General features: G+C 49.5%; 1 protein-coding gene across 1 annotated transcript; it reads left to right on the forward strand.

Moving 5' to 3' along the window:
- The first annotated feature begins 205 nt into the window (after positions 1-205).
- MCM3 (minichromosome maintenance complex component 3) lies at positions 206-21,541 on the forward strand. Its single transcript, XM_048845762.2, has 17 exons — positions 206-521; positions 3,088-3,200; positions 4,275-4,483; positions 5,865-5,995; positions 6,891-7,129; positions 7,631-7,739; positions 8,877-9,030; positions 9,129-9,260; positions 9,981-10,189; positions 10,832-11,006; positions 12,690-12,816; positions 13,315-13,465; positions 14,236-14,376; positions 15,634-15,731; positions 16,270-16,364; positions 17,396-17,471; positions 19,595-21,541. Exons 1-17 carry the CDS (start codon positions 441-443, stop codon positions 19,791-19,793), a joined length of 2,439 nt encoding a protein of 812 aa, XP_048701719.2. The 5' UTR covers positions 206-440; the 3' UTR covers positions 19,794-21,541.
- The last annotated feature ends 857 nt before the right edge of the window (positions 21,542-22,398 follow it).

Consider the following 22,398-nt stretch of genomic DNA (forward strand, 5'->3'; position numbering starts at 1 on the left):
GAGGCCTCTCACTCGCTCGGGAGAACTCCCCCTCCGGTATACCACGCCCCCCAGTTCCACACGCCCTCCCCGGTGATTGGCTGGAGCTGGGATCCAGTCCCATCCTTCCAGTGGGGCTCCTCCCCTCACGCTCGACTATTGGCTGGCGGCGAGCCGGCGCCGTCAGAGGCTGGCCAATGGGAGAAGGCCAGGCTGGGAACCTTTTTGTGACCTTTTCCGTGGCGGGAAAAAGCATCGCGTTTTGGCGCCAGGGGCGGAGCCGGCGGGAGCGCGAGCGCGGCGGGCCCGGCCTGCGCCCCTCCACCCTCTGCTCCGCGGGTTCGCGCCCCGGCCCCGAGCAGCCTCTGGTCCCGTCCCGCCGCCCCTCGCCCCCGCGCAGCCGGCCCCGAGCGCAGGGAGCCCCGGGCAGGGCGCGCTCCGCGCTCCCCAGCGCAGGCAGCATGGCGGCCCCCCCGGCGGGGCTGGAGGACGCGGAGCTGCGGGAGGCGCAGCGCGACTACCTCGACTTCCTGGACGACGAGGTGAGGCGCCGGCGGCGGCGGGGGGCCGAAATCCCCGAGCTCCCGGCCCTGCTGCGGGGCGGGGGGAGCCCCGAGTCTCGCCGGGCCCGGCCGCGCCAGTCGCGCCTCTAGCCGCTGCCGGGGAGGCCGCAGAGGGGAGGGGTGCTGGGGGGGGAGGCCGCAGAGGGGAGGGGTGCTGGGGGGGGAGGCCGCAGAGGGGAGGGGTGCTGGGGGGGGAGGGAGGCCGCAGAGGGGTGCTGGGGGGGGAGGCCGCAGGGGGGAGGGGTGCTGGGGGGGGAGGGGAGGCTGCAGAGGGGATGGGGGAGGGGTGCTGGGGGGAGGCCGCAGAGGGGATGGGGGGAGGGGAGGGCTGTTCCTGGGTTTCCTGTTTCCTCTTCCAGCCCCACAGGGTGAGCTGTTTTGTGCTTGCTCTGATTGAGCTAATGTGCTATAAATAGATTGTAACTCTGGCGGCAGGAGGGTACTAGCCACCTCACCTATGTGCCTGTGGTCTCAGACAGGTACATTCTTTGGGTGGTTAGCCCCTCCTGCGGCTCACATTGGTATGGCTATGCTCTGAATTTAGTGAGCCAGCTCCATCAGAGCTGGTGTGGGTATGTCTCCACAAGTTGGGAACTGCACCTCCAACTCAAAGTGCAGACGTACCCCAGGGTGGGGAGGGGGATTGAGAGTGCCTCCCTCTATCTGGCCTTTCCCTGTGTCAAAGTTCCTTCCCCACTCTGAACTCTAGGGTACAGATGCGGGGACCTGCATGAAAACCTCCTAAGCTTATTTTTACCAGCTTAGGTTAAAACTTCCCCAAGGTAGAGATTATTTTCCTTTTTCCCCTGGACTTTATTGCTACCACCACCAAGCGTTGAACCGATATATAACCGGGAGAGAGCCCGCTTGGAAAGGTCTTTCCCCACAAAATCCTCCCAAACCCTACACCCCCTTTCCTGGGGAAGGTTTGATAAAAATCCTCACCAATTTGCAGAGGTGACCACAGACCCAAACCCTTGGATCTTAAGAACAATGAAAAAGCAACGAGGTTCTTAAAAAGAATTTTAATAGAAGAAAAAGTGAAGAATCACCTCTGTTATCAAGGTTCCTCCCCCACTCTGAACTCTAGGGTACAGATGTGGGGACCTGCAGGAAAAACCTCCTAAGCTTATCTTTACCAGCTTAGGTCAAAACTTCCCCAAGGTACAAAATATTCCACCCTTTGTCCTTGGATTGGCCGCTACCACCACCAAACTAATACTGGTTACTGGGGAAGAGCTGTTTGGACGAGTCTTTCCCCCCCAAATACTTCCCAAAACCTTGCACCCCACTTCCTGGACAAGGTTTGGTAGAAAGCCTCACCAATTTGCCTAGGTGACTACAGACCCAGACCCTTGGATCTTAAGAACAATGAACAATCCTCCCAACACTTGCACCCCCCTTTCCTGGGAAATGTTGGATAAAAAGCCTCACCAATTTGCATAGGTGACCACAGACCCAAACCCTTGGATTTGAGAACAATGAAAAAGCATTCAGTTTTCTTACAAGAAGACTTTTAATAAAAATAGAAGTAAATAGAAATAAAGAAGTGCCCTCTGTAAAATCAGGATGGTAGATACCTTACAGGGTAATTAGATTCAAAAACATAGAGAACCCCTCTAGGCAAAACCTTAAGTTACAAAAAAGATACACAGACAGAAATAGTTATTCTATTCAGCACAGTTCTTTTCTCAGCCATTTAAAGAAATCGTAATCTAACACGTACCTAGCTAGATTACTTATTAAGTTCGAAGACTCCATTCCTGGTCTATCCCCGGCAAAGACAGACTATAGACAGACACACAGACCCTTTGTTTCTCTCCCTCCTCCCAGCTTTTGAAAGTATCTTGTCTCCTCATTGGTCATTTTGGTCAGGTGCCAGTGAGGTTACCTTTAGCTTCTTAACCCTTTACAGGTGAGAGGAGCTTTCCCCTGGCCAGGAGGGATTTCAAAGGGGTTTACCCTTCCCTTTATATTTATGACATCTGTAAAATCAGGATGGTAAATACCTTACAGGGTAATTAGATTCAAAACATAGAGAATCCCTCTAGGCAAAACCTTAAGTTACAAAAAGACACAAAGACAGGAATATCCATTCCATTCAGCACAGCTATTTTATCAGCCATTTAAACAAAACCAAATCTAATGCATATCTAGCTAGATTAATTACTAAGTTCTAAGACTCCATTCCTGTTCTGTTCCCGGCAAAAGCATCACACAGACAGACAGAGCCTTTGTTTCTCCCCCCCCTCCAGCTTTTGACAGTATCTTGTCTCCTCATTGGGCATTTTGGTCAGGTGCCAGCGAGGTTATCCTAGCTTCTTAACCCTTTACAGGTGAAAGGGTTTTTCCTCTGGCCAGGAGGGATTTTAAAGGTGTTTACCCTACCCTTCCTATTTATAACACCTTGCAACAAAGAGATTCTGGCATCAATAACAGTTGGGGACTTTCTGAGCCACTAAAGACTCTGGAATCAGATCAAAAGGGCTGCATCTCACTGGCTTAACTTTGTAAAATGGAACCCTTCTCCCATGGCATGTTGCAGGAGGATCAGGGGATTTACCAGAGCAAAGTCCGGGATGTGATCAGTGACAATCAGTATCGTCTGATTGTCAGCATCAATGACCTGCGGAGGAAGAATGAGAAGAGAGCCAACCGGTAAGAGTGGCCTCTGAAGGGACTGGATAAGAGCGGTTAGCAAGATACTTTCCATTCAGCTACTGCATAGCACGCAAGCTTCTGAATGTCCTTAGGTTTTGTGACTGGCATGAGAGGAGAGCCATTACAGTTGTTGCCCTGTTGGCAAACTTTGTAGGCAGGCCAATGAGTTAAGCTATTACTTTCTCTCTAAAGCCCAGTCTGCGCTAGAAAAGGTTTGCTTGTGTACTTATACCAGCAAACCATACTAATGTAGATGCAGCTTACACTGACGTCTAAAGTGTTTTTGCCACTATACCTTATAACGGGTACCTGAGCAACAGAAGATATATCAGCCAAAGCACTTAACCATCTACCATAGGCCATATTAAAATGGTGCTGCGCCCCGCCTCCCCCCCCCCCCCCCCCAAAAAAAAAAATTACCATGAACAGACTTGCAATACTGGCAAAAGTTTCTTGTGTGGACCTGACCTAAGGTTATGCCTTCACTGCCAAAAAGGGGTGCGTGTGTAGTGTGTTTTTGGTTTTGTTTTTTTTACTGTGCATTAGCCATCTTGATGTAAAATCACAGGAGATGAGTCACAGGTAGCTTTTATCATGATGTAGTTAGATGATGTCAACGCTATGCTCCCCTCCTGGGTTTGACCTTGGCAAGCAGAAAGCGAATATAAGGGATGGGAACACTTTCTAAAGCCCCCAGGTAATTTAGGAATCTAATGGGGTTTAGGGCCAGACTTACACAAATATTTCAGCACCTACAGATAGGCACCTAGTGAGACTTTCAAAACTGCCTCAGTCACTTTGGTTCCTAAATCCCATAGACTTGCGGTGGGGGTTAGGTGCGTAACCTGGTTAGGGACTTAATGTCCATAGCACACTCACTTCTTGACTGAAGTGAATTCTCACGTGAGTGGTGGGGAAACATCTGTTGGTGTTTGCCCAGCTCTGCTATTAACTTGTGAAGGCATTCGGAATTGCCACTGTGTGAAGGAAGGGTCTTCCTGCTGCGGATGTGCTGGCAAGATCCTCTCCTAGCAGCTGAACTGACCAGAGTCCTGCTGCCTTTTGCTACAGGCTCCTGAGCAATGCCTTCGAGGAGCTGTTCGCCTTTCAGCGTGCCTTGAAGGACTTTGTTGCATCCATCGATGCCACGTACGCTAAGCAGTATGAGGAGTTCTACATCGGGCTCGAGGGCAGCTTTGGTTCCAAACACGTGACGCCCCGGACGCTGACATCCTGTTTTCTGGGCTGTGTGGTCTGCGTGGAGGGCATTGTGACAAAATGTGAGTATGGTGTGCGGGGGCTGAGATGTTCCCTCTGAATGCACACATGGGATTGATAGCTATCTGTAGACACTAGAGCGGTGGGAACGTCAGGGATGCTCTAGGGTGTAACTAGGAGTCATGGAGTGAAAGGTAGCTGAGAAATTTAGGCTTGTTGTCAGGGAACATGCCCCGAGATCTGTTACTTTGTGGGATGATCTCCCAGTGGAACAGGTAGAAACCCCACTGCTGAAGCCATGGTGAACAGGAGTGGACTATAAGGTGGATAGAAAGCTGACTAGATTGTCGGGCTCAACAGGTAGTGATCAATGGCTCCATGTCTAGTTGGCAGCAGGTATCAAGCGGAGTTGGTCCTGGGGCTGGTTTTGTTCAAAATCTTCATTAATAATCTGGAGGATGGCGTGGACTGCACCCTCAGCAAGTTTGCAGATAACACTAAACTGGGAGGAGTGGTAGATATGGAGGCTTGGGATAGGATACAGAGGGACCTAGACAAATTAGAGGATTGGGCCAAAAGAAATCTGATGAGGTTCAACAAGGACAAGTGCAGAGTCCTGCACTTAGGGCGGAAGAATCCCATGCACTGCTACAGACTAGGGACCGAATGGTTAGGCAGCAGTTCTGCAGAGAAGGACCTAGGGGTTACAGTGGACGAGAAGCTGGATATGAGTCAACAGTGTGCCCTTGTTGCCAAGAAGGCTAATGGCATTTTGGGATGTATAAGTAGGGGGATTGCCAGCAGATAGAGGGACGTGATCATTCCCCTCTATTTGACATTGGTGAGGCCTCATCTGGAGCACCGTGTCCAGTTTTGGGCCCCACGCTACAAGAAGGATGTGGAAAAATTGGAAAGCATCCAGCGGAGGGCAACAAAAATGATTAGGGGACTGGAACACATGAGTTATGAGGAGAGGCTGAGGGAACTGGGATTGTTTAGTCTGCAGAAGAGAAGAATGGGGTGGGGGGGGGTGCGGAGGCGCGGGATCTGATAGCTGCTTTCAACTACCTGAAAGGGGGTTCCAGAGAGGATGGATCTAGACTGTTCTCAGTGGTAGCAGATGACAGAACAAGGAGTAGTGGTCTCAAGTTGCAGTGGGGGAGGTTTAGGTTGGATATTAGGAACAACTTTTTCACTAGGAGGGTGGTGAAGCACTGGAATGCGTTACCTAGGGAGGTGGTGGAATCTTCTTCCTTAGAGGTTTTTAAGGTACAAAGCCCTGGCTGGGATGATTTAGTTGGGGATTGTTCCTGCTTTGAGCAGGGGGTTGGACTAGATGACCTCCTGAGGTCCCTTCCAACCCTGAGATTCTATGAGTGGGGAAGGTCTACAGGGTTTCTTCCCTCCTAACTTTTTCCTCCCACCAAACAAATCTGAATGCAGGCTCTCTGGTACGTCCGAAGATCGTCCGCAGCGTCCATTACTGCCCTGCTACCAAGAAGACCATTGAACGCCGATACACGGACATGACGACTCTCGAAGCTTTTCCATCCAGCTCTGTCTACCCCACTAAGGTGAGCAAACGGAGTCAGCGTCAAATATTTGCCAGAGACCTGGGGAAGGAAGTGACTTGCCCAAGGCCATACAGTAGGCCAGTGGTAGAGCTGGGTATAGATCCCAGGTCTCCTGAGTCCAGTGGACCTCACTGCAGTTGTCCCATATAGCTATTGGGAGCGAGTTACCTCCCTCTGGCTTCATCTGTGGGGCATGCATGTTGATTAAACAACAGTAATGTATCGGCTCTGCTGTAGCAGAGGTGCCGATGTATGTGGAGCCCCTCCTAGCGGCCAGTTGAATGCCCTCCCAAGAAACAGACATCTGCATCGGTTAACACCGTTTCAGTCCTGAAGGCAGCAGTGCAGAGGAGGCAGCTTATTAATTGTTTTGCAGTCTGTGCTGGGTTTGATGGAGTTCAAACCTAGGCTGCTGGTGAGACAGAAGCATCTGTTAGTCAGACTGGATCAAATGGTCTGTTAGGCAGAGTGATCACTCGGTCTCTGGAGAACATAGTGGGTAATTGGGCTGCCAGTGACCAAATAACACTCTTCTCACCTGAAGGTCTTGCTTGTGTAACTGCTCTTGCACGGGTGATCTGTGACTGCCTGTCTGGTGTAGCCAGCAGAGCTCTCCATGACTGCTTAGTCTGTCCTAGTGCTTGGGTAGGCCCAAGGGGCTCACGCTAGGTAGTACAGGCTGTTAGTCTGGGAGCTGGAGAGCCTGGATGAACCACAAGGTCTCTGTGTCCAGCAGCCTCAATAAAGAAGCCCCTTGTAGGACAGTCCTGTCGCACTGCTACCACAAGGGACACTCCAGCCTCTCTTCCCTGTGTGGGTGACCCCATCTGATCCCAGAGACTCCTTTGCCATGCTCCTGTGAATGAGGCATCTCATTACTGTGTCGCTCATTCAGGATGAAGAGAACAATCCCCTGGAGACGGAATTTGGCCTCTCTGTCTACAAGGACCATCAAACCATCACCATCCAGGAGATGCCTGAGAAGGCCCCAGCTGGTCAGCTTCCTCGCTCTGTGGACGTTATTCTGGATGATGACCTGGTGGACAGGGTGAAGCCTGGGGACCGAATCCAGGTTGTTGGAACTTACCGCTGTCTGCCAGGGAAGAAGGGGGGCTACACATCAGGGACATTCAGGTGAGGCACACAGTGTAATCACCTTCCCTTCATATTGCTGCTTTCATCGTGAAAGATCCCAGAATGCTCTACCTTTTATAGGAGGAGCACTTCACTTGCCACTGAGATGCAGCCAGCTCTGGGGTGGGATGTAATAGCTGTTGAACAGCAGCATGGTGCTGTAATTAGGCCAGAACACAGAGTCAAACACCCTGAATCTCTTGGAAGGTTCCATTAGCTCTCTAGTGACTGTGGATGGCCAGGACCAAACAAAGGATAGAGACGTAGTACTGCGGACACAGATGAAGAATGGTCTTATTGCTCAGTTAATTAAGCAGACATGAGGGCATCAGGATACATCGTTTTCTGAGCTTTCCAGAGTCTCCAAGACTCGGCTTGAGGAGTGGACCCTTATGGAAGGATGCTGTGGGTGATTGCTGTAATCTGTCGGTCCTTGGATGGTTGGGTCTGTCTGCAGGGTTTTTGTGTTCTAGACTTGACCAAGCTCCCTCTCCTTTCCAGAACCATTTTGATTGCCTGCCATGTGAAGCAGATGAGCAAAGAGGTTCGGCCTCTCTACTCTGCCTCTGATGTGGCCAAGATCAAGAGATTTAGCAAAAGTCGCTCAAAGGTATTAAGCTTTATTTTCAAACACACCTTGTAGAAAATTGTATATTATAGATGGGAACATAAACACTGGTCAGCTAACCCATCCCCATGGCGCAAGGCAGGGTAGCTCGGAATGTTTTCTAGTACTTTGTCCAGCTTTAAATGGCTCTAAAGATATAGCTTCCCCCACTTATCCTGTGCAGGTGTATGGGGGCTCTTACTCAGTCGTCCCTGTATCATTTGCTTAGTTTCTTCTCATTGCTTCGGCCCAGCATAAACAATTTCTTTGCTTCATGTTGATGCTCTTCAGATACTAGCTCAGCGTCTATCTGATCAAACGTCTCTCTTGTGCATGCACTGATCACACTGGAATCCAGTCGTGTCTGCTCTTCGCAGAAGTCCTAGGTTTTCTCACTCTCAGACCCTCCCCTTCTCCTTAGCTGATCAAAGTTTGAGCATTGCCAAGACTGAAAGGATACAAGGTCATATCCTACACTTACCTATTAGAGAAACAAATCAACCCTAATCCATACCCCTCCTCTCTTACTGCAGTGCCTGCAGGTCTTTTCTTAACCAGAGAGTGCCCTCAGATTGACCTTCCCTTCAGAACCATGTCCTGGAGAGATTTCCCAGCTGACCTTGCTCTTAAAGGGGTTGCTGCTTTACCATGAGGGAGAGAACTTGAGCAATGGGCAGGAATGTTAAAGGAAGCTCAGAATCTTTCTTCTGTAAATAACATCGATGTAAGGTCTGGCTCAATATAAAAAAACAAAACAAAGAAAAGACCTTCCTTTTTTGCCTCTCAGAGGTGCACCCAGGTTAAAATCGCATTGTAAAAATTCTTCCCCTTAGGTCACTGCTGAAGGGATTTAAAACACCCATGTTTTCTCAGCTGGCTGAGATACAGTGGACTAGTTGAATCAGGGTCTCTCTTTCTAGTTCTCCTGACCTAGCTCCGTGTTGTCGGGGGCTCCTGTCCTGCAGGGGAACGTGCCTGATGTGTAACAGTTGCCAGCGAAAGCCCCTTCCTTTCCTGTTGATTTTAAGCCCACTCATTAGACTAGCAAAGCCTGAACTACCTGATCGTGTCCCTTGAAAGGGAAGCCATTCTTGTTGGCTGGATTTTTTTATGTGGTACACTTCGTTTCCTCTGCCTTAGGATGTCTTTGATCAACTCTCGAGGTCTCTGGCCCCCAGTATCCACGGGCATGAGTATATCAAGAAAGCGATTCTCTGCATGCTGCTTGGAGGGGTGGAAAAGGTCCTGGAGAATGGGAGCCGCATCCGAGGAGACATCAACATCCTGCTGATAGGTAGGGTGGAGGGGAGTGGCATTGGGATTCTATGGTGACGGGAGGGCAAAGCCTGTGTGATGGGACACTTCATAATTGCTCGGACTCGTCCTTTCCAGGAGACCCTTCAGTCGCCAAGTCTCAGCTGCTGCGTTACGTGCTCTCCACAGCCCCCCGGGCCATCCCCACCACCGGTAGGGGCTCCTCCGGGGTTGGTTTGACTGCTGCCGTCACCACGGACCAAGAAACCGGTAAGGTTATCGTTGAAGCGCTCTGCTGGCAGAGGATGCTGTGAGAAAGGAAGTAAAGGGAATGGCTCTGTAAGATGTGAGGCTGCCTTAACATCTGTCAGCCATCACAGAACCACTTGTTGCTCTTGCTGGAAGCTTTTACATGATGGGACCCTCTTCTCTGGTGCCATCCATATCCTGTTAGTGGATGTCTGCTGGGGTGCAGCTTCTTACATCTTCTCAGGCTGCATGTCTGAGTGGCACCTGCCCGGGCAGCTAGGTAGATGGCTCTCAGCTCTCCCATATCCTGTGTGGGATCCCAATAGGCAGCAGGAGCTGGTAGTGCCATGTCCCTAAATCACTGCACAGATGTTCTTGACCTTCCTGCTGCTGGAAGTACCTGTGCGAGAACTAATGGTACTTGCTTCTTTGAATAGGATCTGGTTACTTTCCACCCAAGGTGGTCCCATCCCACCCCCAGGTCCTCCCATGCCTCTCTGTCTTGAAGATTCATCTCCCTGACTTTCCCTGCGTTACCCCCACCACTCTCCGCTGCGGAGAGCTAGGCAGAGCTATCTCTGAAGCCAGAATTTCACGTACTCCTTGGGCACCAGAGTTTTGGGGATTTGAACCCCAGATGCTGGGGATCTGTCAGATCTCTGTGAATTTCAGAGCGAAGGGGAGGGCTTGGGGATGATGGCCCATACATAACCCTGGACTACTCCCTGCTCCACCCCCCAGGTGAACGCCGCTTGGAAGCTGGAGCCATGGTCCTGGCTGACCGGGGCGTGGTCTGCATTGATGAGTTCGACAAGATGTCAGACATCGACCGCACGGCCATCCATGAGGTGATGGAGCAGGGCCGCGTGACCATTGCCAAGGCAGGCATCCATGCCAGGCTCAACGCCCGCTGCAGTGTGCTGGCTGCAGCCAATCCTGTCTACGGCAGGGTGAGTCAGGGCGAGTGCTGTCGGTGGGGCTCTCTCGGATCAGCTCTTCTCCTAGTAGTTACTGAGACCGGACCCACCTTCCAGGAGAGGATCATCTGATCTCCTGAGGGGTGAGCAAGAGGCTCGGATGAAAATTCTAGATGGTAAAAACCCTTGATCAAAATAACAGGGTCCTGGGTAGGTCTCCGTGCAGCTGTGGATGCCAAAAACATATCCTAATGTCCACACTGGGCCCAGACTCTGCCCTCACGTCCAGTGCACCCCATCTTGAAATGAATGAGCTGGAGACTGAACGTGGCCTCTAGCCCATTTTCTGGAGCTCAGCTCAAGAGCTGTTAAACTGAGCAATTAAAGCAACACGAGGTTTTCAGCTCTGATCTGGAAAGTGCCTGGCTTGGTGTCGACTCTGGGGGAGGCAGAATGTAAAATGTACCAGTTTCCTTTGTAAATGGGGCAACAAGGCATGGTGAAGCGGAGCAATACTGCTGGGTTTATTTTCCAGGGGCAGCATTCAGACCAGGATGGTGTGTTAGCACCTTCGTTCTTAAATCCTGTGACACCCAGTCCCTCGAAAAGCCACGATGTCCAAGTGCTTCTGATAGTTTCAGGGTCTCTTGTAACTCATCTCCCTGCTCTTTGCAGTACGATCAGTACAAAACTCCCATGGAAAACATTGGCCTTCAAGACTCCTTGCTGTCCCGATTCGATCTGCTCTTCATCGTCTTGGATCAGATGGACCCTGAGCACGACAGGGAGATCTCGGACCACGTCCTGCGAATGCACCGGTATCGAGGACCTGGCGAGCAGGATGGGGATGGTGAGTTGAGTCTTTTCTCTTTTTCCCCCCTACCTGCTTTCATCTTGACTCCTTTGTGAAAACATCTGCTCAGTGTGCAGTGGCAGTCCAAGCTAACAATATTATGAATCATTAGGAAAGGGATAGATAATAAGACAGAAAATCATAATGCCACTATGTAAATCGATGGTACGCCCACACCTTGAATACTGTGTGCAGTTCTAGTCGCCCCAGCTCAAAAAAGATATATTAGAATTGGAGAAGGTACAGAGACGGGCAGCAAAAATGATGAGGGGCATGGAACAGCTTCCATATGCAGAGAGGTTAAAAAGACTGGGATTTTTCAGCTTGGAAAAGAGACGACTAAGGGGTGATATGATAGAGGTGTATAAAATCATGACTGATGTGGGGAAAATGAATAAGGAAGTGTTGTTTATCCTTTCACATACCACAGGAACCAATGGTCACCCAATGAAAGTATTAGGCAGCAGGTTTAAAACAAAGATAAGGAAGTATTTTTTTCACACAACGCACAGTTAGCCTGCGGAACTCATTGCCAGAGGATGTTGTGAAGGTCAAAAGTATAACTGGGCTCAAAAAAGAGTTGGATATGTTCATGGAGGATAGGTGCATCTCTGGTTATTAGCCAAGAAGGTCAGGGACGTAACCTTATGCTGAGTGTCCCTAGTCCTCTGCTGCCAGAAGCTGGGACTTGACAACAGGGGATGAATCACTTGATAACTGCCCTGTTCTGTTCGTTCCCTCTGAAGCACCTGACACTGGCCGCTGTCGGAAGACAGGCTACTGGGCTTGATGGACCATTGGTCTGACCCAATCCAACTGACCGTGTTTCTTCTCCCTTGCCCAAGACCGTGGGATCCCTCCTACCCACCCCACCCCCAAATTTCTCTAGGCTTTATGTTGCACTCGCCATCTGGGGACCCGTAGTCGTTGGTCGGAAGCTTCTCTTTATTCCTGTGCCCTGAGGGGCTGGACTCTGATCTCCCCCATTGTAGTGCATTGACCGTTAAGCAGACTAGCTCTCGCCCGCCAGTAGCTTGCTGCATGCCTGGTTATCCAAACAGTCGTGGCAAAAGTGGTAGGTGAAAGCCAGCAGCAGAATAAACAGCAGGTTGAGCTAATGGGAGTGGCTGAGGTATCTGACTCGGGCAGAGCCATACTAATCTCCAGTGCTCTCCTGCATTGTTCTGTGTCTTGGTTGATTTAGTGACCGGGTGAGCTCAGCTGAGTGATATGCAAAACTTCTGAGGGCTCAAAACCTGCAGCATAATTGGTCTCGAGCTTCTCCTTTCTTAGAGTCTTAAATAAGAGGAAAATCCTATTGGATCTAGTCCATCTCCGGGGTAGGGCCAGTGCAAGATTGTTGTCTGCAGCACGTTCTCCAGTGGCTTGTCCTGTCCAGTTGGGCATTTCCTCCACTCCCCCTGGAAGGATACTCGGATCTCGCAGGAAATGAGCTTTCCTTGATGTCTAGTCTACAGTTTGCTTTGTTCAGTCGCATCCCATTTTACCTAGTTATACACGCCCTGTTACCACCCTAAACCTTGGCTCTCTCACCTCAGTGCTAGTCAGCTGTAGAGGTTTCTGGGTTGATATCTGTGGCTTAGCCAAGCTACGTATTAGCCTCTCAAGGGTTCGGGCCTGGATGATGCGTAAATCCTGCTCTCCTAATGTCTCCCCCAGCCATGCCCCTGGGCAGCGCAATAGAGATCCTGGCTACGGATGATCCTAATGTGGTGCAGGAGGAGGACCAGGAGCTACAAGTGTATGAAAAACACGACAACCTTCTGCATGGCCCCAAGAGGCACAAGTGAGTGTGTCCCTGTCTGCCCCATCCCTGTAGTGATTCAGTCGTGGTTTTTATCTTCGAGGAGGTTCACAGTATGACTGGTTGTAAACTGCTGGGGCTTTGGCACCTAAGCTCCTTTGTGGGCTTGTCAAGGGAGTGGGAGAAATGTCGCCTGCAGCAGCAGTACCTTGCCTTTATATAGTGCCATTTGTGTGGAAGGATCCCTGGAAGGATCACTAGCCCACTACAGACAGGTGTCCAGCCCTGGGGTGGAACACAGCAGCCGTTCTGCACCTGGCCCATACCACAAGTCTGTAAGAGGATCATGAAGAACATTGTATGTGGCTGAGCATTCCATGCATGTGTATGTTCCACGTACAGCCCGGAGTGTTCCTGTTCTTTGTGTGTTGCTCATGTTGCCGGGGGGACGACTTCCTTTTGGAAGGGAGCGGCACAGTAAAAATGGAGTCTCCTGGTTCCATTCCGTAACTTGTGTATATGTTTGTGTGTCTCTGCCAGAGAGAAGATAGTTAGCATGGAGTTCATGAGAAAATACATCCATGTGGCCAAGATCATCAAGCCGGTGTTGACCCAAGAGTCAGCGAATTACATAGCGGAGGAGTACTCCCGCCTCCGCAGCCAGGACCAGATAAGCTCCGACATTGCCAGGGTGAGTAAATCTTTCCGGGGTGTGGGAGGCAGGAGCAGACAAGGAAAGAGACCAGAATGGGTCAGCTCCATCCTTTTCCCATGGGCCAAGGAAACAGTCACACATCCGGCCCTGAGATGTTCTCTCTTGTGGGACGCCCACTTAGGGGCATGATGCTCCAGAGAGGTGAACTCCTCTCATTCTCCCAGGCTTTTGCTAATAATTCTCTGGGGGGGGGGGGGAATGTTGGTCTATTTCCCTTGCCCTAAAGTTGGCTTTCAAGCAGTTGAATTGCAGTTTGGAGCCTGCCAGTGCTTCTCAGAGCAGCACATTTCCGATGCTGATTCCCCGAGATGGGGAGGCGGGAGGTACAGAGGAGGAAATCACATGCACTTAAGTTTCACATGGTCCTTTCTCCAAAGACACATGCTGAGCCTCAAGCGAAGGCTCACTCTGGCCTAGTACGCTGGGATGCTATGGATCACGTGAGGCTATAGCCCACAGCATACCATGTGCATACTATTCCTGTTCCATGACTGGCACTGTCCCTCAACTCTTTGAGGGGCGTGTCTTCCACAGGCTTCCTTTGCATCCTAAGACATATGTAGACTACAGCAGCACGTGACTAAGGCTTTCGGGGGTGTGGCCTTGCTCGATCTGTGCTGGGACTCTGCCTGCAGCTGTCCAGCATGGACCATAATGAACATGTGGGCATTGCCGCAACATGGAGCCATTGTCTGATCCCTCAGTTGCTGGACTGTCTTCTCCTCTCCTCTCCTCTCCCCTCCCAGACCTCCCCTGTCACGGCCCGTACGCTGGAGACGCTGATCAGGCTTTCCACGGCCCACGCAAAGGCCAGGATGAACAAAACGATCGACCTGCAGGACGCGGAAGCTGCCGTAGAGCTGGTGCAGTTCGCCTACTTCAAAAAGGTGAGAGTGTAGTCAGGGTGCCCGCAGGGAGTGGCAACCACCCAGGACTCCGGCTGCCAAAGGATTAAATTAAAGGGGCAAACCTCCTGTTGGAATTTCCAGGATCTGGCTTTTCTTTGTGTGGCTCTCAGCTGTGGTGCTGGCTGTTGCTGGAGTCCAGGCTGAGTGCTGGGGCTTGGCAGCTGTAGCGCGGGGTAGAAGACTCGCTGCTGCGAGCCACCTTCCAAGACCCCAGCTGCAATGGGCTCCTTGCTGCATGGTCTAGGAAGCAAGCAATGGCAGTTGCTCTTGGCGGTCTTTAATCTGGGAGGGATTTGGAGTTTTGCTCTTTTTCGTGGCGAGTTGACTTAATCCTGGGTCATGGTGCTTGGAGACTGCAGCAAGAGGTACCATAGGAGTAAGCATTGTAGTAATTTTGGAATCCTGGGTGTCAGGACTCCTGGGTTCTATTTCTGGTTATGCTGCTAACTGTGGGCAGGTGACTCCACCTCTGTGCATGTTTCCCTGTATGAAATGGGCATGATAGGCTACATCTTGGGGTGTTGAGGCTTAATTACGATACCCAACACTCTGAGATCTCCACTGCTGAGTAAAATACTTTCCGTTCCCAGACCACGGCTGTGACTTCTCTGTTGGAGACTCAGCATGTATCAAATAGATATCAAGGTCAGAAGGGACCATTATGATCATCTAGCCTGACCTCCTGCACAATGCAGGCCACAGAATCTCACCCACCCGCTCCTGCGATAAACCTCTCACCTATGTCTGAGCTATTGAAGTCCTCAAATCATGGTTTAAAGACTTTAAGGAACGGAGAATCCTCCAGCAAGTGACCTGTGGCCCATGCTACAGAGGAAGGCGAAAAATCTCCAGGGCCTCTTCCAATCTGCCCTGGAGGAAAATTCCTTCCCGACACCAAATATGGCGATCAGCTGAACCCTGAGCATATGGGCGAGATTCACCAGACAGATACCCAGGAAAGAATTCTCTGTAGTAACTCAGATCCCACCCCATCTAACATCCCATCATGGGCCGTTGGGCCTATTTACCATGAATATTTAAAAATCAATTAATTGCCAGAATCATATTATCCCATCATACCATCTGCTCCATAAACTTATCAAGTTTAATCTTAAAGCCAGATAGGTCTTTTGCCCCCACTGCTTCCCTTTGAAGGCTATTCCAAGACTTCAATGCCTGAGGGGTTGACTCTCCTGTTAATCTGCTTGGGTTGGGTTGTTTGGCTCCCTTTTGCAGGTGCTGGAAAAGGAAAAGAAACGCAAGAAGCAGGCGGAGGATGATACAGAGACTGAAGAGGAAGAGGAACCAGATGGTGGGGAGAGAAAGAAAAAGAGGTGTGTTGGGGGGGGGCTGGAGATGCATGTTGGGAGGGAGCACTAGCTGGGACTGGCGAACCCAACTGGGTGGGAGAGACTGTGAACTTGACCAGCCGCATCTGTGTGCAGAAACAACCCCAGGAATGGATTTTCTTGGAGAGGTCAGACTGCATTTAACAAAGCTAAATCCCCCGAGGCTGTTGGCTAGAGGGTATTTCACCAACTGTCTGTAGGCTTGGAACCTCTGTCTGGGACTTGGAGGCAGAGGAGAAAGCTTTAGAAAATGTCATGATTTTTGAGGGGTGGAAATCTGAATCTTTTTATAAACTTCCAAATGCTTTGGCCAGCCTCAGGGCTGCTCCTCATTTGTTACCAGAACCAACCCGGGTGTCTTCCTTCAGTGTTTGAAGAGAAGCACTGAGTTCCCCAGCAATCTGCAGGTGGCCCGGCTGTATTCCCGCCCAGTGGTTAGAGGTGTGAAGTGCCTCCCCTGTGGAGTTGGAGGTGTATTGCCTAGAGTGGTGAGGAGTGGCAGTAACCTTCTGTTGCCCTGCAGGAGGAAGAAGGCGCACCCTGGGGATCAGGAAGCGAAAGAGGGGGAGTCCTATGACCCCTATGACTTCAGTGACACAGAAGAGGAAATGCCAGAAGGTGAGTGGCTTTCTTTCCCTCTCTTCCTGGATCCTGTGTGCACAAGGGGCTGTAAGTTGCTGTCTCCTGCCTGATGCTGGACTTGAGCATGCTGTGGAAGAGTCCACTGGATGGCATGCTGTGTTTCAAGCTGCCTGCTGACACAGCTTTTGGGGCAACAGATGAACTGAGCTTCTCTCAGACACTGGAAAGTGGGAGCGAGACACCTTGGATGATCAGCTCCAACCCCTGGGGCCAGTGCAGGATTGTTCCCTATAGCCTCTGTCCAGTTGTAGAAAATGGGCTTCCACCGCTTTGCTTGGGAGACTGGTCCAGGATATAGCAACCTTGCTGTTAGCAAAAGTTTACCGTGGTCATTACACACTGATGTTGCACTCTTGCGGTGCTTTACAAGGGCCCGCTTTCAAGAGGCTGTTGTTTTTAGGCAACCAGAGATGAAGACCCTGCTCCCATCTCAAAGAGTGTGCATAGGGCAAGTCTTCCTGGGAGGGAGATGTCTTGGGCTGAGGAACAGTTTATTGGCCATGATGGGCACATGAGTGCTAAAGACCTCCTAAAATCCAAACTGAGTACCAGGATGGTATGCTATAGGTAGCAATGCTGTGTCATCGTCATGGTCCCATTTCCCCAGACATCTGAAAGTAACCACTACAGAAATCAGATACAGCTATGGAAATCACCAGGGTGTACCAGTGGCATTATTCCTTCCATGGCTTTGGTGAGAGAGTGGATATTAATTATTAATTAATTATTATGGTAGCATCCCAGGGCCCCATTGTGCTAGACACTGAATTAACAGTAAGACTAATTAGCCACTGTAAAACTACGTGGAAGGAATACTATCCTTGCTCTGGAAAGAAGTTAGTGACAGCGCCATGCTGCAAGATACTGTACAGATACAGGGTAAAACATGGTACTAATCCCCTGGTTGCTGCAGCAGATGCTACTGTATCTTGTGTGCGCGCAGGCATTGGAGGGATGACGTGTAGCTCTTAGTTGCCAGATGTCTCATCTTCGCTTTCTGCTTCCAGTCCAGGCACATACCCCAAAGACCCCTGAACCTGCGGAGACTGGAGGGAGCAAAAAGACCGAGTTGGCTGACTCAAGGTGAGTGGTGGGCTAAAGAAGCCGTGGGGAGTTATGTCATTGGATCTCAAACGGGTCAGCTCTGTGGCTTAGCATCAAATAAACTCTTATCCAGAAACAAAGATGGAAATTCTGGGGGATTCACCACTCTTCCTTTTAAATAAAATACTGAGCCAGCTTGACAATCCTGGAGACTGACGTTCACAAAACAGGTTCAGCCTAATCGGGCAGTATGAGCTGACCCACTCTGTGTGGCCTTTCTCCTTGCTTGGGGGATAAGGAGGGGCAGTCCAGACCTTCCTCTTCCTGCTGAGTGTGTATAGAAAGGCTGCTTTTGATGCAGATACTTAACTAGCCCTGACTCACTTCAAATAGGCATCTGGATGGTAGCAACTCCTGGTCATTACTGGCTTGGGTGGATTTGAGCCAGACCCCATGTAGGTAACAGACTCTTTGCCCTGCTCGCAATATTGAGTGTTAATTGGGGGGGTGGGTGGATGGGGTAGGGGCTTATATTGCAGACAGAATTTAGGATAATGTACATGTCTTCATGGGATTTAACTCCAGCTGGGGGAGCAGACTGGGCGTTGGAAGACGTCCATTCCTTAGAGTAAAGAGAATAAGGAGACCAGCTGTGGCCTTGCAAGTCTCACCTGAGCCTGCGGTTCCAAGTGCCAGGGAAATGTCTGCACTCCACTGGTATCTTGTGCTCAGATATACCCAGAGCACCATGCTTTTTCTGGGCACTAAGTCTGCCTGAGGTGGAAGTTAATTACTATATTATGCATCCGTAGCCCCATCTTGGCTTAAATCCCCTTAGGCCTTATAAACTCAGCAGCGTCGAGCTAGAGCAGTATTTGAATGGGAAACCTCTGGTAAATACCCAGGAAGGGGTATGAGTGACCCATTTAGCATCTCTGATTAGGTACTGAGCCCTTGCCCCACATGGTGCTAAGGGGGGGACTGTGTTGTTTGAGGTGCATGCTGCCACTTAGGATAGATGTAAGATGTGGTCAGGGCTTCTGGTCACGGGAGATCACATGGCACTCTTTATGACAGTTAGGTGTCTGTACCCCTGTGTTCTCAGGTCTCCAGCCATCCTGTGTCTCTGGGCAGGGTCCCATGTCCCACTCCCTTCTAACTGGTGGTTGTAAGACAGCCCAGCTCCTTGCCTTGCACTGTGACAGCTCCAGCCAGCCAGTCTGCCTTAAGGCCAGCATCTGGGCTGTGCGTTGTCACCAAAGACCGTTACAGGTCACCACACAGCTTTGCTAAAGCAAAGTACTTTTATTCTTTGAGTAAAAGTGTTACAGAGGAAACGTATCGAATGACAGGTCATACATGCTTACTAAACCTGTCAGAAATCACTCGTCTCCCACATAGGGAGTCTGATTGGCCAACGTGCTTTCCAACCCTTCCATGAGAGTTGTCGCTATCTGTTTGCTGAAGCCTTGGGTCTGCTTATGTATCCCACGTTCATTTTTTCTTGCTTGGGCTTTGGCAAACCCAGTCTGAGCCAAACCACCCCAGAAAATGGTCCTTCTCTGGGGAAGTTTTACAGTCTTAGTGACTTGCCTTAATCCCCCCCACTGTTTTTAGTTCTTGGTGGAGCTGTGGTGACCTTTCCCCCGTGGAGTAGAACACAATCATGCACAAACCATTCATACATTTAATAGCAGTCACAAGAGTTAGGGGACTTTAACCCCTATGAGCTGACCAGATTCTGAAGTGGGTAAAATACCATCTGCAGTTCAGTTGGGGTATTATTTGCTTCCTGTCTTGAACAGCATTTCCAGGTCGGGTGCAGCAATTCTATCTAGTTTGTAAAGCACTTTGGAATCCTACTGCTTGGAAGGCACTCTGTCAGATAGCTGATACCATTGACCCCGACTCACGTGGTTGGCAGATAAGGCACTAAGGTACTAGTGGCACCTTAGAGACTAACCATTTTCACAGAATCACAGAATATTGATAAGGTGACCCCTTAAAAATTCCCAAGGTAGGTTGCAGGTGCTAGGGTCCTCAATCTTTGATCTCATGCTGGGAACTGTGACTCTCTCTCTGGGGAAGAATTAATGGCTGTGAATGAAGAATGATTTGAGTCTAGCTTCTGGTTCTAATTACCTTTCCTCCTGCTTGGCTAGGCTGAAAGCTTTCAAGGCTGGTCTTCTGGAGGTGTTCAGAGCTGCCCATGCGCAGTCGGTGGGTCTGAAGAGCCTGATGGAGTCCATCAACCTGGATAACCCTGACCCCTTCTCGGCAGCTGAAGTCAAGGTGGCATTGGAGCGCATGCAAGACGATAACCAGATCATGATGTCTGATGACATTATCTTCTTAATCTGAGCTTCAGGGTGGGAGATGCCAGGTTCTCATGAATTGGAGTTGGAAACGCTTCTCCTATGAGTCCTCAGGCCCATCCTGAATGCATTACTTGGCAGAACTGAACTTTCTGCCACTTATAGCTCAAGCTGGAATTGGCAAACTCTGCAGCTGTAGCTCTGTACTGTCTCATGGAGTTTGAGAAGAAATAAAGAAGCTGGTTCTTGAAGGCCTGGGGATCCAAAGTCTGTTTTGATTAGTTTGATTCCAAAACCATTGGAGTGTTTTTGTTTTTATGAGTAGCAAAAAGCCCTTAAGTGCAAATTACTTGTCTTCTAAATGTGCTTTAGGTGAGTCTCAGCTGTATGCAATCTCTAACGAGCTTCATTCAGGACACAATAGTTGAGGCTGATTTGAGATTTTTATCTCCATGTGGAGAGCTCAGGATACAAGTTTTTGCTGTACACTTTCACGTAGCATAGATTTCTCATTCTGAGGTGGTCCTTTTAAAACCCACCTCCATTTTTTAAATGTCTGCCTAAAGTGTAATTTTTACTTTTTTTACAATGGCAATGCACAAATTCACCATTTGGTGGCGACAGTTTTATAAATTCTCATACTTTCAGGTTTTTAAATGGGATATTAATATGCACTTAGTCAGGAAAATGACTGTCAAAATGACATTGGGTTCCATAATCTCTAGTGATTCGAGACCTGAATCTGATTCATTTACAAGTCAAGATAATTTGTCCTTTTCCCTGAATACATATGCTGCAAACTCAACCTGAGCTGTGATATTTGGACCATTTTGAACAATGATTCTACAATTGGATTTTAATTGATGCTCCCAGGAGTAGGCAGGTTTGACTTGGCAGATGTGATTAAAGGCTCTTCCTGCTGTGCAATGTTAGACTTGATGGTAGGTAAGAGAAGCCAAGGATGAGTGAATCTCACAGCCCTATCTGGAATTTCAAAACCAGATTGGTGACACAGTTTGGAACTGTTGAGCTGGTAACCTGTTTCAATACCAGGGTTCTACATATCAAGGAATTTAAGGCTGCAGAGTTTCTAAGGGATACATGTGGTTCCAGATCTCTGTCCAGAGTTCTCATCCATGTTAAGTCTTCCTGTAGAATGAGTAGAACAAGACACATGATACATTGAAAGAACAATGTCTAATTGTTTTAGATGCTTTTGAGCCTAGGTCCCATTAATTTTCAAAGGGATTTAAGCACCAAGTCCCACTTAAAGTTAACAGGACTCAAGCACATATGAAAACTTTACCCAGCAACTCCATAAGTACTGTCAGCTGAATTAGTGCTCATTTCTATCAGTGTTCTCCAGGGGCAAGCAGAGAAGGATGCAAAGTGTTACTAACTCCCTTTTGCCCAGTGATTTGTAAGACTGAAGGTTTGGACTTCTGCATTATATGGTGTAATAGGTTTATACACAGAGAGATGATATTGATAGAAAGCTCTAAAACCATATGCCCAGAGTTGTGTCAGATGACTTGTGTATAATGGAACCTGTCCTGAGTAATTTTCTCATGGTGCCAATGCCTGCCTAGCAGCGTTGGTGCAAGGTCTATCAGAATTGTAATAGTAACTCTCCGTAAAGGGCTCTCAGCAGGAGTGGATGTTGAAAGTGGTCCTTACTGTTTCACACTCTGTACAGCTAATACTGCTTTTTCCTTTGTGTAATTGGCATCTCAGTCTTGTGTTCAGTGATGGGGATGCTACAATACTTATTCAAATAATAAAATGTCAAGATCATCTGTCTCCAGTGCGGTGCCTTATGTTGCGGATGTTCTGTGGGATTGGACCAGCCCTGACCCAAGCAGAGGTGTCATGAAGGTGTAATTTAGCTGTGAAGCAGTTGGGGGAAGGCGAATGTACTATAACACTTCTGCCAGGGGTGTTGGGAGTAACAAGGGCTGGGTCCTTCTTTCTAGGGGATTCTGTACCATTTGTTTACTATTGGCTGGAGCTCCCCCGCAGTAATCTGGGAACCCATATCCACTCTGGCCACCTTTGATAGGCAAAACTGGACCCACTCGCAAGCACATTCAACAGAGGTTTAAATGAGTTTTGTTGGGGAAAGGAAAGGGTGAACTCGGACAAATTTTGCAGTTTCACTTTGTCACCTACTACCTCAGGGGGGCATGTGTCACAGCCCCAAACAATTGGATCCTGAGTGGCTGATGCAATTTTTCCACCTCCCAATCCCCTATTTGCAGTTCATGGGTTCCCAGTTTCCCCACTCTGTTTGTGGTCCCAAGAAAATCAGGGTCCCTGTTTCTTAAGCAGTTCTCAGGCTCTGCCACCTGTCCTGCTATGATTTTAGCAGCTAGGACAGGGAGGCCTCACTAGAGGGGACCAGCGAAACGGCCTGCAAACTCCTCTGCTCCCACCGTAGTCCACCCAATTGCTCTGTCTGCAGGATACTGTGGTTGGACCCACCTACCACTTTGCTCTACCTACTGCTGGCCAGCTGACAAAAATGGCTGCTGAGCGCTGCCTCCTTCTTCTCAAACAGCAGGAGTCACAGCTGAGCTCTGCTCACAAAGGCAACTGCAGTTCTCAGCTCAGCTCTTTCAGATGCAAAAGGACCAGTAATTGAAAGAAGTGCA

Source organism: Caretta caretta, chromosome 3, assembly GCF_965140235.1.
Source record: "Caretta caretta isolate rCarCar2 chromosome 3, rCarCar1.hap1, whole genome shotgun sequence".
NCBI lineage: Eukaryota > Metazoa > Chordata > Testudines > Cheloniidae > Caretta > Caretta caretta.